Source organism: Haematobia irritans, chromosome 4 (genome assembly GCF_050003625.1).
Source record: "Haematobia irritans isolate KBUSLIRL chromosome 4, ASM5000362v1, whole genome shotgun sequence".
NCBI classification, from domain to species: Eukaryota; Metazoa; Arthropoda; class Insecta; order Diptera; family Muscidae; genus Haematobia; species Haematobia irritans.
In genome coordinates this window covers 132,274,237-132,291,550 of record NC_134400.1, presented here as the reverse complement: position 1 = coordinate 132,291,550, position 17,314 = coordinate 132,274,237, and the positions used below count along the sequence as shown (strand labels likewise).

Genomic DNA, 17,314 nt, shown 5'->3' with positions numbered 1-17,314 from the left:
ATTTTGTCAACATTTTATTTCCATAGAAAATGTTGTCAAAATATTATTTCTATAGAAAATTTTGTCAAAATTTTATTTCTATAGAAAATTTTATCAACATTTTATTTCTATAGACAATTTTGTCAAAATTTAATTTTTATAGAAATTTTTATCAAAATTTAATTTTTATAGAAAATGTTGACAAAATTTTATTTTTATAGAAAACTTTTTCAAAAGTTTATTTCTATAGGAAATTGTGTCAAAATTTTATTTCTATAGAAAGTTTTGTCAAAATGTTATTTCTATTTCTCTTCGAAAAAGTACTTTTTCGTTCAAAAAAATTTAGTGAAAAGTACTTTTTCGTTAAAAAAAATACCTTTTTTGTACTTTCTTACAAATTGTATTTTCCATCCCTGGTGCTTACCCAGTTTTTGCTGGGTCCGATCAGTGTTGCCAGTATTTTTCGGCTCTTGTCCCCAAATTATGATGTTTTCGTCCCCAAAAATGCCCAGTTTAAATTTCCCCAATACATTTTTGACCATTTTTTTTGTGACAAAAATAAAGCAAAAGGCTATAATTTAAAAATTAAAATTTTGTCAAAACCAGCAAGATGCAATAAGAACAAGATTTCGAACCACAACACCAAGAAAGTGGTGATCGTCTTCCAAATGCTGGAGGTGAAAATGGCCATGAAAATGTATTTGTATTTATGAACGAAAATTTACTTCTAAATATTCAAGTAGTAAAATTAGGTGGTAGATACGTTGCCGAAGTTGGTAGAATTTTACCAGAAAAAAATGTTCGAGAAAAATTTCTGTATAGAAATAAAATTTTCTATATAACAAAAAATAAAATTTTGACAAAATATTCTATGGAAATAAAATTTTGACAAAATTTTCTATAGAAATAAAATTTAACAAAATATTCTATGGAAATAAAATTTTGACAAAATTCTCTATGGAAATAAAATTTTGACAAAATTTTTATAGAAATAAACTTTTGACAAAATTTTCTATAGAAATAATTTTCTATAGAAATAAAATTTGACAAAATATTCTATGGAAATAAAATTTTGACAAAATTTTCTATAGAAATAAACTTTTGACAAAATGTTCTATAGAAATAAACTTTTGACAAACTTTTCTATATAGAAATAAACTTTTGACAATCTTTTCTATATAGAAATAAAATTTTGACAAAATTTTCTATATAGAAATAAAATTTTGACAAAATTTTCTATAGAAATAAAATTCTCGAAATAATCCCCAAATTTATGGAAATTTGAGTCGTAGGAAAATATAACACATTTTCACTGTTCCTCAGGCCATTTAAGGTATTTTTGTGAAAATTGAAGGCGCCTTAAGCTACTTTTCTTGGAAATAAGTGATTTATGACATTTTTGTATAATCGCACTACGACTTCTTAAGCTCTATATCTGATCGCTATGGTTGATATACCCAGCTGAATTTAATTTTTGACGTTTTTAGATGATATTAGAGTGAATTGTTGCATAGTTCATTTGATTATATGATCTTCTTCTGGCGTAATCTTAGGCTTTCTTTTAACACAGTGCACAGTTTTGGTACATCATCTGTATATAACTCGAGACGCAGTTGACTTATGAGCAATATATTCTTCCGAAATTTATTTACTTTAAAATCATCGATATTTTGCCTTTTTATGTGTTTATTATACTAATTGACGGTCATTTTATTGAATTATTCTAAAATTAGAGCATAAACACTTATGGCGATCAGTTTATGACCAAATTAGGCAATGAACTTAACGATATTCCTACAGTGCCCTTTTTGTATGTTTAATCCATCCTCTTGTAGGTCCTTATAACTATTACAGGTACAAAATACAAAACTAATGTCCTTAAAGAAGAAAATATTCCAGGGTGCTAGGTAGTTGCAATTGTTTTGAACAGGTGGAATCATACGATTCTTTACCTTTCGGGAAATATCACTATTTTATAATAGCCCATTCATTTACCCAAAGAAAATTTGGAAATACGACTCAATAATGATTATATTTTAAGTGGAAGCTAAACAATAAAATTGTTATTATGGGAGATATACCTACACACAAAATTTTTTTCTGATTCAATCACGAAATTAATTGATCCAATTAATTTTTTAATTGAAATGTCTTCAACCACAGAAATGATAGTATCAATTAAACAATTAATTGACAGTCAATTAAAAAATTATTTGATATTATTAATTTGTGTGATTGATTTTTATTTCAATTAAAAAAATTGTTGCATCAATTAAATTTTTGATTGAATATTTTTTAAAAATCAATTAAGATTAAAATGAAAAGCAATTAAAATAAATTAAAATGAAAATCTTTTGCTGAATAAAATAGCGATATGAACTTGGGTTTTCATTTATTTTTGTGATAATTGTTTTGTTTTTTTTCTTCATAATGTTGAATTGGACAAGTGTTTTTCCCCGAAATTCGGGATTGATTTATAAAAATCAATACCGAATGACAGCCCTGGTGGTAAGTAAATGAATGTCTTAAAAATAAAGAAATTTATCAGAAGTGGGCTCCCATTGTCATCTACATCTTGTAGATTTCCCCTAAATGGGGATATAAATTTAATGCGATAATAAAGCAAATTCGTCAAGAAGGCTTCGTTCGTATAATGGAAGGTCAAAACTTACGCCAATATAAAACAAGTTATGTAAACGTTATATTGAAGTATTTTAGATTTTTTTATAATAATATATTGGAATTTTTACTCAAATGAAATTTTCCCAATTTGCAGGCATAAATGTTTGAATGCAACGCGTTTTCAAGTTGCTGAAACTTTGAAAATTGTTGTAGCAAATATCGGATTTAGGTACAACATATGGGCATGCAATCTTCAACGTGCGGGCATTTTCAAATCAAATAAAACATAAAATGGTTCTATACAAACGTATATATTGCAAAAAAACTAAGAATTTTACGAAGGTTAGCGTTTCTGTTAATGAAAATGCATTTTCTTATAATAAACCGCATTCGTAAATACAAAAATAATTATAAAAAAAAGTACGAAATAAACGGTTCTAAAACAAGTGTACTATACAAATTCTTATATTGTTAAAAACTAAGTGTTTACGACGTTTCTGACGTATGATAAAATACGTCGTAAATGTATGTCAAATACCTTACAGTTTACGACAGACCATCTCTGTTAACTACGCCCACAGTCCATCATGGTGTATACGTTATTGCGTATGGTTTGTGTAACGTATACGCACTGTGACACCTCGAACTCGAAGTATAATCTCTTGCACACTTGACTATAGTACTAATTGTTCTTCTTGTGCAAAATTTTAAGCAAATTAGGGTAAAACTCTGGCATCTGGGGCCATATAATTCCATATCGGGCGAAATATATATATATATGGGAGCTATATCTAAGGGCGTTTTCGATTCGCAAAAAATATGTTGCCTTGGTGCTACACTACTTTTTCCCTAATTGACATTTCGCCCAAATGATAGTGTAATTCTAAAGTTATTGTTAATTTATAATATGGTGAGGTATAAAGGGTCCAAAATCTATGGCAGGACACTTGATATGTTGCAATCAATTTCGAGAATGTTGCACCTTTTTTCCCAATCGAAATCGCCATAAATCTGAACCGATTTCTTCCAAAATCAATAGGGTTCTATTCTGAGCCAAACCACATACTTGTGCCAAATTTGGAGTCGATTGGACTAAAACTGCGACCTAGACTTTGATTACAAAAATGTATTCACGGACAGACGGACATGGCTATATCGACTCAGGAGCCCAACCTGAGCATTTTTGCCAAAGACACCATGTGTCTATCCCGTCTCCTTCTGGGTGTTGCAAACATATGCACTAACTTATAATACCCTGTTCCACAGTGTGGCGCAGGATATAATGAAGGCGACAGTGGATTTTCACTTCTGAGAGCTTTCACTGTAAGATCGATAATCGTTATATACTCGAACGGAATGATAGACTCAATTTTATTAGAGGATATAAACACATTGAAAATTCTATAATAAATTGAGATTTCTGTCCTATCATCAAAATAGATATTATGTCGAATTTCATCTTAAAAATGCCTTTAGCAGTATATCTAACTTCTTTGTCTGGAAATCAATGTTATAATCATTAAAATGATCCATACAATAATGTCCGGTAGTGTCTTTTAGACCATTTTCTATCAGTTATCAATTTCAGAATGTAGAAGTATTATCCATATTATCCTTGGTCTTCTTTACATATCTCAATGAGTTTAAGATTTCTAAAGCAAAACAAAAAAAAAATATTTATAGATTTTTGTAATGTGATAATTTTTTTTGTTAGTTTGGTATTTCTAATTAAAACCCTTTTGAAGGAGTAAGTTTTGGTTCTTAACTATTCACAAAATTAATATGTATGAAATTTTACGTAGAAAATATGTGTGAGTTTTAACAAAGTGTCCTCTCGTCTTGTTAGCGATTTCTTCATTTGTCGCCTTATTTTTGTCTCTCTTTCTCTCTATTCTGGTTCTCTCTAAAATATCATTAACAGTTGCCTTAAAAACAAGTGACCGAATGGAGAGATATCACTCGCTTCTCTTTACTCTCTATAGATTTGTCTCACGACAGAGTTTTGTTTTTGGAATAATAATGGTATTAGTAGTAGTAGTAGTAGTATTAATAGTATGTGTGTAGTTAATTGTTGTTCTTTTTGTTTTAGTTAGTTATGTTTAGATTTTTGTATGTATGCATGTGATTATAGTCGTAGTTTTTGTTTGGTTGTCTGTCGGTTTTGATTTACTTTCTTATTTTCTGTAGTGTTTTGTTGTCGAACAGTCTATTGCAAATAGGGACACAATTCTGTGCAATATTTTCTCAAAGTGTTCATAGAATGTGGTCAGACTGTAGTGACCCGATCTATTTCCACATATCGCACAGAATTCTCGCTTTGTCAGCAAATCACTTCTTTTTCATCCAATACAGCCGTATCCATGGAGCTAAGAGATTTTAGGCGAGTTTGCAGCACTGATGAGCCTCTAAATTTTCTTTTGATTTTCCTGTAGAACAAAAAGAAAAAGAAACGAGAAAAACGATTTTTTCTCTTGTTAATTATCCTTTGATCAAAAATCCTTTACTTACTTGTAGGCAAATGCTGCAAATGCACAACAGAAGAGCACAATAATTAGACACAAAGTAGCCAATATTTCTGTAGGTAGTTTCATTATGGCCGAACATTGCAGGAAAGTTTCATCATCACCTGAAGGGCAATGCTGGATGCCATCACACCACACACTTCCATTCACACAGGCATTTAGTTCGGTGCATTTGTATTGACAGTCTTCTGCAATGTGTTTCCAAAAAGAGAGATAAAAAAAAAATTAATAAATTGTAAATTCTAAAAAATTAATTTATAAGGTAACTGATATGTATTACAACCAATTTTAGTTTGCTATCATTTCTAAACCGCTCGTTTGACAGTTGACAGATTTATCATTGTTACAGCCAATTTTACTGTTTACAAACTTACAAAAGCATGATAGATGATAGAGATCAACATTTAGAGATAAAGTTATTCGTGATGAAATTAAAGCGTGATTGTTTTATATTTCGCTTGAAAGTCACAATTGGCTACGGTTACAGCTCTCCAGCATTTAAATGCAAATAAAGTGTTTGTTTCTCGTACCATAGCACGCTACCACGATACAGGCAGAGTTGCAAAATGGGAAAAACGGTAACACCATCAGAAATTCGAAAATGAAGTCCACATTTGATCGAAATCCACGCCGCAATGGTAGAAAATTTGCTGGTAAGCTCAACATATGGCGAGAACGGATGCAACACATATTGAAAAATGAGCTTGGAATAAAATCATTGAAGTTAAAAACAAGTATATACGGCCGTAAGTTCGGTCAGGCCGAATCTTATGTACCCTCCACCATGGATTGCGTAGAAACTTCTACGAAAGACTGTCATCCACAATCGAATTACTTGGGTTGTGGTATCTTAAAACTTCTTAACATCGTTTTCTAAATTATGAGTTAGTCCATACGTGGTATATATCAAAGTTATGTATAAGTAAGTCTACAAATAATTACGAATGGAAATGGACTTTTTGCACGATATGTAGAGAGCCAGAATTGAAATATGGGGGGTCGCTTATATGGGGGCTATATACAATTATGAACTTTGTGTGATTGGGGAACGATTTATCTGAGGGCTATATATAGACCGATATGGACCTATTTAGGCATGGTTGTTAACGGCCATATACTAGCACAATGTACCAAATTTTTTTTTGCTTCTCCAAAAGACACCGGAGGTCACATCTGAGGAACGGTTTATATGGGGGCTATATATAATTATGGACTGATATGAACCATTTCCTGCATGGTTGTTGGATACCATATATATGCTCTTGCAAGGGGATCCGGAGGTCAAATCTGGGGATCGGTTTATGTGGGGGCTATATATAATTATGGACCGATGTGGACCAATTTTTTCATGGGTGTTTGAGGCCATATATTAACACCACGTACCAAATATCAACTGAATCAGATGAATTTTGGTCTTCCAAGAGGCTCCTGAGGTCAAATCTGGTGATAGGTTTATATGGGGGCTATATAGAATTATGCACCGATGTGGACCAATTTTTGCACAGTTATTAGAGACCACATACTAACACCATGTGCCAAATTTCAGCCGGATCGGATGAAAATTTCTTCTCTTAGAGGCTCCACAAGCCAAATCTGGGGATCGGTTTATATGGGGGCTATATATAATTATGGACCGATGTTGACCAATTTTTGCATGGTTATTAGAGACCATATACTAACGCCATGTACCAAGTTTCAGCCGGATCGGATGAAATTTGCTTCTCTTAGAGGCTCCGCAAGCCAAATCTGGGGATCGGTTTATATGGGGGCTATATATAATTATTGACCGAGGTGGACCAATTTTTGCGTGGCTGTTAAGGATCATATACTAACACCATGTACCAAATTTCAGCCGGATCGGATGAAATTTTCGGACATACTCAGATCGACTCAAAATTTCACCACGACCCAGAATATATATACTTTATGGGGTCTTAGAGCACTATTTCGATGTGTTACAAACGGAATGACAAAGTTAATATACCCCCATCCTAAAAACAAAGTTAGACCAGAAAGAGCCACGCTTGTTCGAAAGTGACCAGTTCCAAAAAGTGCATGAACTCAGCACAAAGAAAGTTAGACTGGATAGAGCCAAGGATTTGCTTCGAAATTGGTAAGCTAACATATTCCAAATTGAGCAGTTTGTGAACAAACAAAATGATCGGGTTTACTTGCCAAAGAGGTCAGCTGAAAATTTACAGCTTCGATTGGTCACCAGAACTCAAACGCTGCCGATGGTAAAATCTTGACAAAATTTTTTGTAGAAATAAAATTTTAAAAAAAATTTCATAAATTTTCAAAAACCTCATCAGCATCCTCTACTTGCAGCAAAACTATCAACCAATTATCAGAATACATTCGTGTAGTTCACTCAACCCAAAGTGAACTACACTTGAACCTTCCGAAAAACGGTTTGATAGTCGGCTACCAAAACAAATTTGCAAGCATATCTCTTTTCCTTTGCCAAACTCAAATCATCGATTTGAGTGTAGTTGGCTGGGTTTGTGTTTGAGCGTGCTTCCTCTATCTTCATTCGTTTTGTTTGTTTTTGTTGGTTTCTCTTCAATCATTATTGTTGTTTTTGATTTCAGCTTAAAACCATGCATTGACTAAACTACAAGGGTAGCTTAACCAATAGAGGAAAAGTATGCTAGTCAAATTTATTTGACTTGCAGCAAAATGTATTCTGATAATTTGTTCATAGTTTTGCTGCAAGTAGAGGATGCTGATGAGGAATGTGGTAATTCCGAAACAGCTGTACATCCAACCCTATTGCAGTCTATAGGGCTTTGCCCAAATAAATTTGACAAGCATACTTTTCCTCTGTTGATTAAGCTACACTTGTAGTTTAGTCAATGCATGGCTTTAAGCAGAGATCAAAAACAACAATAACGATTGAAGAGAAGCCAACAATAACAAACAAAACGAATGAAGATAGAGGGAGCACGCTCAAAAACAAACCCAGCCAAATACATTCAAATCGATGATTTGAGTTTGGCAAAGGAAAAGAGATATGCTGGCAAATTTGTTTAGGCAGTAGCCGACTATCAAACCCTTTTTCGGGAGGTTCAAGTGTAGGTTCAAGTGTGAGGAATGTGGTAATTCCGAAACAGCTGTACATCCAACCATCTTGAAGTCTATAGGACTTTGCCCAAATAAATTTGACAAGCATACTTTTCCTCTGTTGGTTAAGCTACACTTGTAGTTTAGTCAATGCATGGCTTTAAGCTGAGATCAAAAACAACAATAAATAAGATTTTGACAAAATTTGCTATAGAAAAAAATTTTAGAGAAAATTTTCTTTAGAAATAACATTTTGAAAAATTTTCTATAGAAATGAAATTTTGAGAAAACTTTATATAGAAATAAAATTTTGACAATATTTTCTATAGAAAAAAAGTTGACAAAATTTTATTATAGAAACTTTTAGCCACAAAAATTTGATAACACACTGCGAAATAAGATTTTTCTATTTGGTAGTTTTTTGGTAAAATTTTGTTAAAAATTTGGTAGATTATTTTTGGCTCGAGTGGCATCCGTGCTCAACACGCGTCAACCAAGAATGGCTTAGAAGGGAGGTACGCTTTGGTTTCTACTAGTACAGCGCCGGGAATGGGCCAAAATACGTAGAGTCACTTCAGCGTTTGATGGCCTTTTCGGCCGTTTGACGATTTACTTTTTAGCATAACATATCAGCTACTCTGTACTTTAATTTAATTTTTTTTGGTTTCATTTAATTTAATTTCATTCGATTAGATTAATTTTATCACATAAAATTCGTAGAGTTTTGTATTATAGTTATTTTAAAATTATTTATTTGGTTGTTTAACAAAGAAATGGAATATTCATGAGGGCAATAATCAGAATTTTCGACAAATGCAGTTATTACCAAAGCGAGTCGAATCTTTTTGTTGTGTGTTCAGCCAAAATAATCCGCTTCGGTCGAGCTCTATTTCGTATGTCCCGAGCGGCTATAGTTGCTTCTTGACCTCGTTTAGAGAAAATACAGTTGCCGAAAATTCCTGATTTTTAACTCAGCAAAAAGCGAAGTCGAATCTTCATCCAATTTCTTTTTATATATCAAACAGTGTGCAATCATTCACTTACCTGCAATACTCAATGTGGGTCCAGGTATCAATTCCATCCAATTAAATGAGAAATCACCATTTTCTGGTCTTAGGAACTCTACACTGATGGCTTTTGAACGATTTGCAATAGAAAAGTTCGGTCGCTCATTCCATCCAGCACTGAAAATTTCCACAAATTCATATGCCTTAGAGTCTGGTGATAGTGGGCATGCTGTGATAGTTAAACCTAATCGAATAAGAGTGAAATTGAATTTTTAGGAGATCAAAAATGATATCAAGTGAATGTAGTGGTTCTAAAATCCTCTAGCAACAAGGACCAATTTTGTATACGAAACATGGTCATGTAAATTATTGGAAAATTGGTATTCGATAGGATAATACATCATTTTTCAAATTAATAATGGAATAATTAAGAACACCCAGAAAAAAGGGGCTCTAATGCCAACTGAACTTTATTTTAGTTCATGAAGATTAGTTGATTTTAGTTAAATTTTGCACAATATGAGTAAATGTTCCTTATTTGAATAATCTTTTGCTAACTTTAATGACTAAGAAAAAAAAGTTGTATACAAATATAGTGCACAATTTTACTACAAAATAAAATAGTTCATATTTTCCTAAAATGGCAGAAGTTTGCTTAAATTGAGTTCACAAGTCTCTCAAATGAGTAAATTTTACTAAAATTGTACCTGTCTTGAACATCGTACAGCGCTAAAGGCATTTTAACAATTTTTAAATCCAATTTTTTCTTTCAACATATGACATTTTCTTAAACGACAGAAAAAAATTAATTATTTTTAAAAAATTTCTTCAGTTTGACAAAAAGTATTAACTTATTTATAACATGTTGCAATTAGAAAACTATTTTAATTAAAAATTTCTAAAATAAACCTACATTTTCTTCCACGGTGGGTTCACTTTGTTTTTTTGGGTGAATATGGAGTAATGAGAGTTACCAGAATAGTTTACAACAAGTATATACGGCCGTAAGTTCGGCCAGGCCGAAGCTTATGCACCCTCCATCATGGATTGCGTAGAAACTTAATCTAAACACTGCCATCCACAATCGAATTACTTAAGATGCGGTAACGCTTGCCGATGGCAAGGTATCTTAAAACCTCCTAACACCATCTTCTAAATTGTATGTAAGTCCATTCGTGGTATATATTAAATCAAAAAAGATCGATCCAATACGTATATAATTCAGTTTGACAAAGTAGACATAAAATTTTGACAAAATTTTCTACAGAAATAAAATTTTAACAAAATTTTCTATAGAAATAAAATTTTCACAAAATTTTCTATAGAAATAAAAATTTTCACAAAATTTTCTATAGAAATAAAAATTTTGACAAAAATTTCTACAAAAATAAAATTTTAACAAAATTTTCTATAGAAATAAACTTTTGACAAAATTTTCTATAGAAATAAAATCTTGGTAGATTATTTTTGGCTCGAGTGGCAACCATGATTATGAATGGAATAAAATTTGAACAGAATTTTCTATAGAAATAAAATTTTGACAAAATTGTCTATAGAAATAAAATTTTGACAATGATGAAAATTTTATTATGAACCGAATAAAATTTTAACAAAATTTTCTCTAGAAATACAATTTTGACAAAATTTTCTATAGAAATAAAATTTTGACAAAATTTTCTATAGAAATAAAATTTTGGTAGATTATTTTTGGCTCTAGTGGCAACCATGATTATGAACCGATATGGACCAATTTTTGTGTGATTGGACCAATTTTGGTATGGTTGTTAGCGACCATATACTAACACCACGTTCCTAATTTGAACCGAATCGGATGAATTTTGCTCCTCCAAGAGGCTCCGGAGGTCAAATCTGGAGAATGTTTTATATATGGGGGCTATATATAATTATGGACCGATATGGACCAATTCTGGCACGGTTGTTAAAGATCATATACTAACACCATGTTCCAAGTTACAACCGGATTGGATGAAATTTGCTTCTCTTGGAGACTTCGCAAGCCAAATCTGTGGATCGGTTTATATGGGGGCTATATATAATTATGAACCGATGTGGACCATTTTTTGCATGTTTGTTAGAGACCATATACCAAATTTCAGCCGGATCGGATGAAATTTTCTTCTCTTTGAGGCTCCGCAAGCCAAATCTGGGGATCGGTTTATATGGGGGCTATATATAATTATGGACCGATGTGGACCAATTTTTGCATGGTTGTTAGAGACCATATACCAACGCCATGTACCAAATTTCAGCCGGATTGGATGAAATTTGCTTCTCTTTTAGGCTCCGCAAGCCAAATCTGGCGATCGGTTTATATGGGGGTTATATATAATTATGGACCGATGTGGACCAATTTTTGCATGGTTGTTAGAGACCATATACCAACGCCATGTACCAAATTTCAGCCGGATCGGATGAAATTTGCTTCACTTAGAGGCCTCGCAAGCCAAATCGGGGGATCGGTTTATATGGGGGCTATATATAATTATGGACCGATGTGGACCAATTTTTGCATGGTTGTTAGAGACCATAGACTAACACCATGTACCAAATTTCAGCCGGATCGGATGAAATTTGCTTCTCTTAGAGGCCTCGCAAGCCAAATCGGGGGATCGGTTTATATGGGGGCTATATATAATTATGGACCGATGTGAACCAATTTTTGCATGGTTGGTAGAGACCACATACTAACACCATGTACCAAATTTCAGCCGGATCGGATGGAATTTGCTTCTGTTAGAGGCTCCACAAGCCAAATCTGAGGGTCCCTTTATATGAGGGCTATACGTTAAAGTGGACCGATATGGCCCATTTTCAATACCATCCGACCTACATCGATAAAAACTACTTGTGCCAAGTTTCAAGTCGATAGCTTGTTTCGTTCGGAAGTTAGCGTGATTTCAACAGACGGACGGACGGACATGCTTAGATCGACTCAGAATTTCACCACGACCCAGAATATATATACTTTATGGGATCTTAGAGCAATATTTCGATGTGTTACAAACGGAATGACAAGGTTAATATACCCCCATCCTATGATGGAGGGTATAAAAATGTTTTTGCACGGCATGCACATTAAAAATTTTTAAATATTTTGTTCATAAACAATTTAGCAGAGACTTCAATTTGAAAGAAATCGAAGCATATTTCTTGAAGCCTAGATCAAGTTTATATTTCCATGCGCGCCAATATGGGCGTTATATTTACTATGCCTTATTTATTTTAAGAATTAGGTTTCAATGTCTATTCTTCTATCTACAGCGGAAAAATATTGTCTTGATGTGAAAGATTAAGTAATAAAAATTTTATGACATGCAATTTACACAATATTAAGGACAAATTGCACTAGTTTAATAAATAAATCTTTTTCATGTAACATAACAATAATAAGAACATATACAACAAACTTAATGTTGTGTACATCGCTGGTCCTAACATTTAGATTGTATAGGCTTGCATGTAAAGTAAATATTTTTCCAATCTATGCGTTTTTTTAACTACGCACAGTAACCTTCTCCAATTAATTTCCCAGGTTTTGCGGGAGATCAAAAAATATGAATTTTCAAAATGCCGATCATTTAAGAAATGATTCAATAAGTCTTATAATAATGTGAACTTTTCTCTGGCAGATATTTACTAAAGTCATGATAATTCCGATACATAATTATAACTTGATTTTCACACCACTTTTAATCGTATTACTTCAAATTGACATCAGCCATAAATATATCATATAAATATAAATTACTTACCTTCGGATGTTGTTAGTACAGCTCTAGAATTCGTTTCACAGCGGTATGAGCTAGTCACAGCAATGCTAGTGTTTGTGGCTTTTCTGGGGTTATATTTGCGCAAAAATATGGCTTTTAGACGAACATAAAGGAACTTGTTGCCATTCGATGGTTCAATAAGCCAAGGACGTGTACGACATTCCATCTAGAAAAATACATTGAAATACATAAGTGAAAGGATTGGTTGGATAGTGGTTGCAGTATAATTAATTATGTAATTTAACGAAATTTGTAAATGAGCTAATGAAAATGTCCCGTTGTATCAATTAAAAAGATTCGTTATTCCAAATTTAATTAAATATTCCCTATGCGTACAGCCAGGAAAAAGTGCCTTCGAAACTAAAGGAACAAATGTTTATCAATTTAATTTAGCCATTTTATTTCCATTAAGTTAAATTTTTGTGTGAAATAATAAAATTACTTGTTTCAGTAAAAAAAATCCTAAAGTGAAAGCATTTAGGAAGAGTTAATTAATTAGAATAAGGCATGGAATTTTACTAATACTTTTTTCTTCGCTGGGTATACGAATTTACTACTGAACAAGAAAATTTTATTCACTGATAACATAGCGTTCGTAAAAATAAACAAAACCCGAACTAAAACCAAGTTTCCTCAAATTTAGTAAAATTTCTTATAAAACGATAACACTGAATTCCTTTATTATAGAAAGCTTATCATACATACGAATAACACTTGGCATAGAAAAATATTTTAGTTCATTCATACTAAGAAGTATTCAGTCCTTTCAAAACTTAAGGAAACACACTTGTTAGAATATATGAAATTTTCCTATATTTATCTACCTGTAATCGATGTAATCGATATGTTTGTGCGTGGGTTGTGTGTGTTTTTTTAAGTTGGAATCGCGTTGTTATGGTATACGGAGAGATTGTTAATAAATAATATAGTAAAATAATATAATAAATAACAAAAAAATATTTGTTATTTTAAATTAGTGAGAACATATTTCGTTTTTTTTTTTCAAAATTATTGAACATAAATAACAAACAATAAGTCTATCAATGTTCGTGATGGTGTATAAAGAATGAAAACAGCAACAGAATAACAACCCCTTCATTCGTCTTCATTTTGGAATCTTCAATTATCAGGTAACATTCCTACAGTGACGCTAACCTTTTTTGAAAAAATTGGTTTATGATTTTTTATATTTGTAGGTATTGAAATTGTAAAAGGAGGACAAAATCGTTAAGCAGACACTTATTAAAAGTGAAAGGTACAAGAAGAAGAAAAATACGGTTTACAGTTGATAACATTACATGGAAATTGGAAATAGTGGAATAATTAACTAATATTTCAAGGCCAGCCTATGCTGTTGATTTTAAATAAGTATATTTAATTAATAAAACATGTATTTTATAGAAGAAAAACAAGTACGGAAAGTCTAAAGTCGGGCGGGGCCGACTATATTATACCCTGCACCACTTTGTAGATCTAAATTTTCGATACCATATCACATCCGGAAAATGTGTTGGGGGCTATATATAAAGGTTTGTCCCAAATACATACATTTAAATATCACTCGATCTGGACAACATTTGATAGACTTCGACAAAATCTATAGACTCAAAATTTAAGTCGGCTAATGCACTAGGGTGGAACACAATGTTAGTAAAAAACCAGTAAGGAAAGTCTAAAGTCGGGCGGGGCCGACTATATTATACCCTGCACCACTTTGTAGATCTAAATTTTCAATACCATATCACATCCGTCAAATGTGTTGGGGGCTATATATAAAGGTTTGTCCCAAATACATACATTTAAATATCACTCGATCTGGACAAAATTTGATAGACTTCGACAAAATCTATAGACTCAAAATTTAAGTCGGCTAATGCACTAGGGAGGAACACAATGTTAGTAAAAAAATATGGGAAGCGTTTAAATCTGAAGCAGTTTTGAGGAAACTTTGCAAAAGTTTATTTATGATTTATCGCTCGATATATATGTATTAGAAGTTTAGGAAAATTAGAGTCATTTTTATAACTTTTCGACTAAGCAGTGGCGATTTTACAAGGAAAATGTTGGTATTTTGACCATTTTTGTCGAAATCAGAAAAACATATATATGGGAGCTATATCTAAATCTGAACCGATTTCAACCAAACTTGGCACGCATAGCAAAAATGCTAATTCTACTCCCTGTGCAAAATTTCAACTAAATCGGAGCAAAAAATTGGCATCTGTGGTCATATGAGTGTAAATCGGCCGAAAGCTATATATGGGATTTCAACCATATTTGGCACGCATAGCTACAATGCCAATTCTACTCCCTGTGCAAAATGTCAACCAAATTGGGATAAAACTCTGCCTTCTGGGACCGTATTAGTCCATATCGGGCGAAAGATATATATGGGAGCTATATCTAAATCTGAACCGATTTCAACCAAATTTGGCACGCATAGCTACAATGCTAATTCTACTCCCTATGCAAAATTTCAACTAAATCGGAGCAAAAAATTGGCCTCTGTGGGCAAATGAGTGTAAATCGGGCGAAAGCTATATATGGGAGCTATATCTAAATCTGAACCGATTTGGATGATATTTTGCAAGTTTTTCGAGACTCATAAAATATTGGGATGTACGGAATTTGAGGAAGATCGGTTGATATACACGCCAATTATGACCAGATCGGTGAAAAATATATATGGCAGCTATATCTAAATCTGAACCGATTTTTTCCAAAATCAATAGGGATCGTCTTTGAGCCGAAACAGGACCCCATACCAAATTTTAGGACAATTGGACTAAAACTGCGAGCTGTACTTTGCACACAAAAATACATCAACAGACAGACAGACAGACGGACAGACAGACAGACGGACATCGCTAAATCGACTCAGAATTTAATTCTAAGACGATCGGTGTACTAAACGATGGGTCTCAGACTTTTCCTTCTTGGCGTTACATACAAATGCACAAACTTATTATACCCTGTACCACAGTAGTGGTGAAGGGTATAAATATGGGAAACGTCTAAATCTGAAGCAGTTTTGAGGAAACTTTGCAAAAGTTTATTTATGATTTATCGCTCGATATATATGTATTAGAAGTTTAGGAAAATTAGAGTCATTTTTATAACTTTTCGCCTAAGCAGTGGCGATTTTACAAGGAAAATGTTGGTATTTTGACCATTTTTGTCGAAATCAGAAAAACATATATATGGGAGCTATATCTAAATCTGAACCGATTTCAACCAAACTTGGCACGCATAGCAAAAATGCTAATTCTACTCCATGTGAAAAATTTAAACTAAATCGGAGCAAAAAATTGGCATCTGTGGTCATATGAGTGTAAATCGGCCGAAAGCTATATATTGAAGCTATATCTAAATCTGAACCGATTTCAACCAAATTTGGCACGCATAGCTACAATGCTAATTTTACTCCCTGTGCAAAATTTCAACCAAATTGGGATAAGAGAAGCAAATTTCATCCGATCCGGCTGAAATTTGGTACATGGTGTTAGTATATGGTCTCTAACAACCATGCAAAAAGTAGTCCACATCGGTTCGTAATTATATATAGCCCCCATATAAACCGATCACCAGATTTGACCTCCGGAGCCTCTTGGAAGACCAAAATTCATCTGATTCAGTTGAAATTTGGTACGTGGTGTTAATATATGGCCTCAAACTCCCATGCAAAAATTGGTCGATCGGTCCATAATTATATATAGGCCCCATATAAACCGATCTCCAGATTTGACCTCCAGAGCCCCTTGGTATCCAACAACCATGCAGGAATTGGTTCCTATCAGTCCATAATTATATATAGCTTCCATATAAACCGATTCCCAGATTTGACCTCCGGTGCCTTTTGGAGAAGCAAAATTCATCCGATCTGCTTGAAATTTGGTACGTGGTGGTAGTATATGATATTTAACAACCATGCCAAAAGTGGTCCATATCAGTCCATAATCGTACATAGCCCCATATAAACCGATCCGGTTTTCATCCGAGTGAGTTGAAATTTGGTACATTGTGCTAGTATATGGTCGTTAACAACCATGCCTAACTAGGTCCATATCGGTCTATAGTTATATATGGCCCTCAGATAAATCGATCCCCAATCACACAAAAATTGGTCCATATCAAGTTCATAATTGTATATAGCCCCCATATAAGCGACCCCCATATTTCAATTCTGGCTCTCTGCGTACAAAAAGTCCGTATCGATTCGTAATTATTTGTAGACTTAACTATACATAACTTTTTTGTCTAATATATACCATGTATGGACTAAATCACAATTTAGAAAACGATGTTAAGAAGTTTTAAGATACCACAACCC

At 33.0% G+C, this 17,314-nt stretch overlaps 1 protein-coding gene across 1 annotated transcript in view; it reads right to left on the bottom strand.

Moving 5' to 3' along the window:
- Window positions 1-4,412: 4,412 nt before the first annotated feature.
- The window catches only part of LOC142233787 (uncharacterized), a 200,879-nt gene continuing 187,977 nt past the window's right edge, over window positions 4,413-17,314 (bottom strand). Inside the window, exons 13-16 of the mRNA XM_075304817.1 lie at window positions 12,967-13,150; window positions 9,231-9,437; window positions 5,110-5,311; window positions 4,413-5,027 (exon numbers count right to left, since the gene is read on the bottom strand). Coding sequence (XP_075160932.1) covers window positions 4,922-5,027; window positions 5,110-5,311; window positions 9,231-9,437; window positions 12,967-13,150 — 699 coding nt within the window. The 3' untranslated portion in view covers window positions 4,413-4,921. The remainder of the gene's footprint in view (window positions 5,028-5,109; window positions 5,312-9,230; window positions 9,438-12,966; window positions 13,151-17,314) is intronic.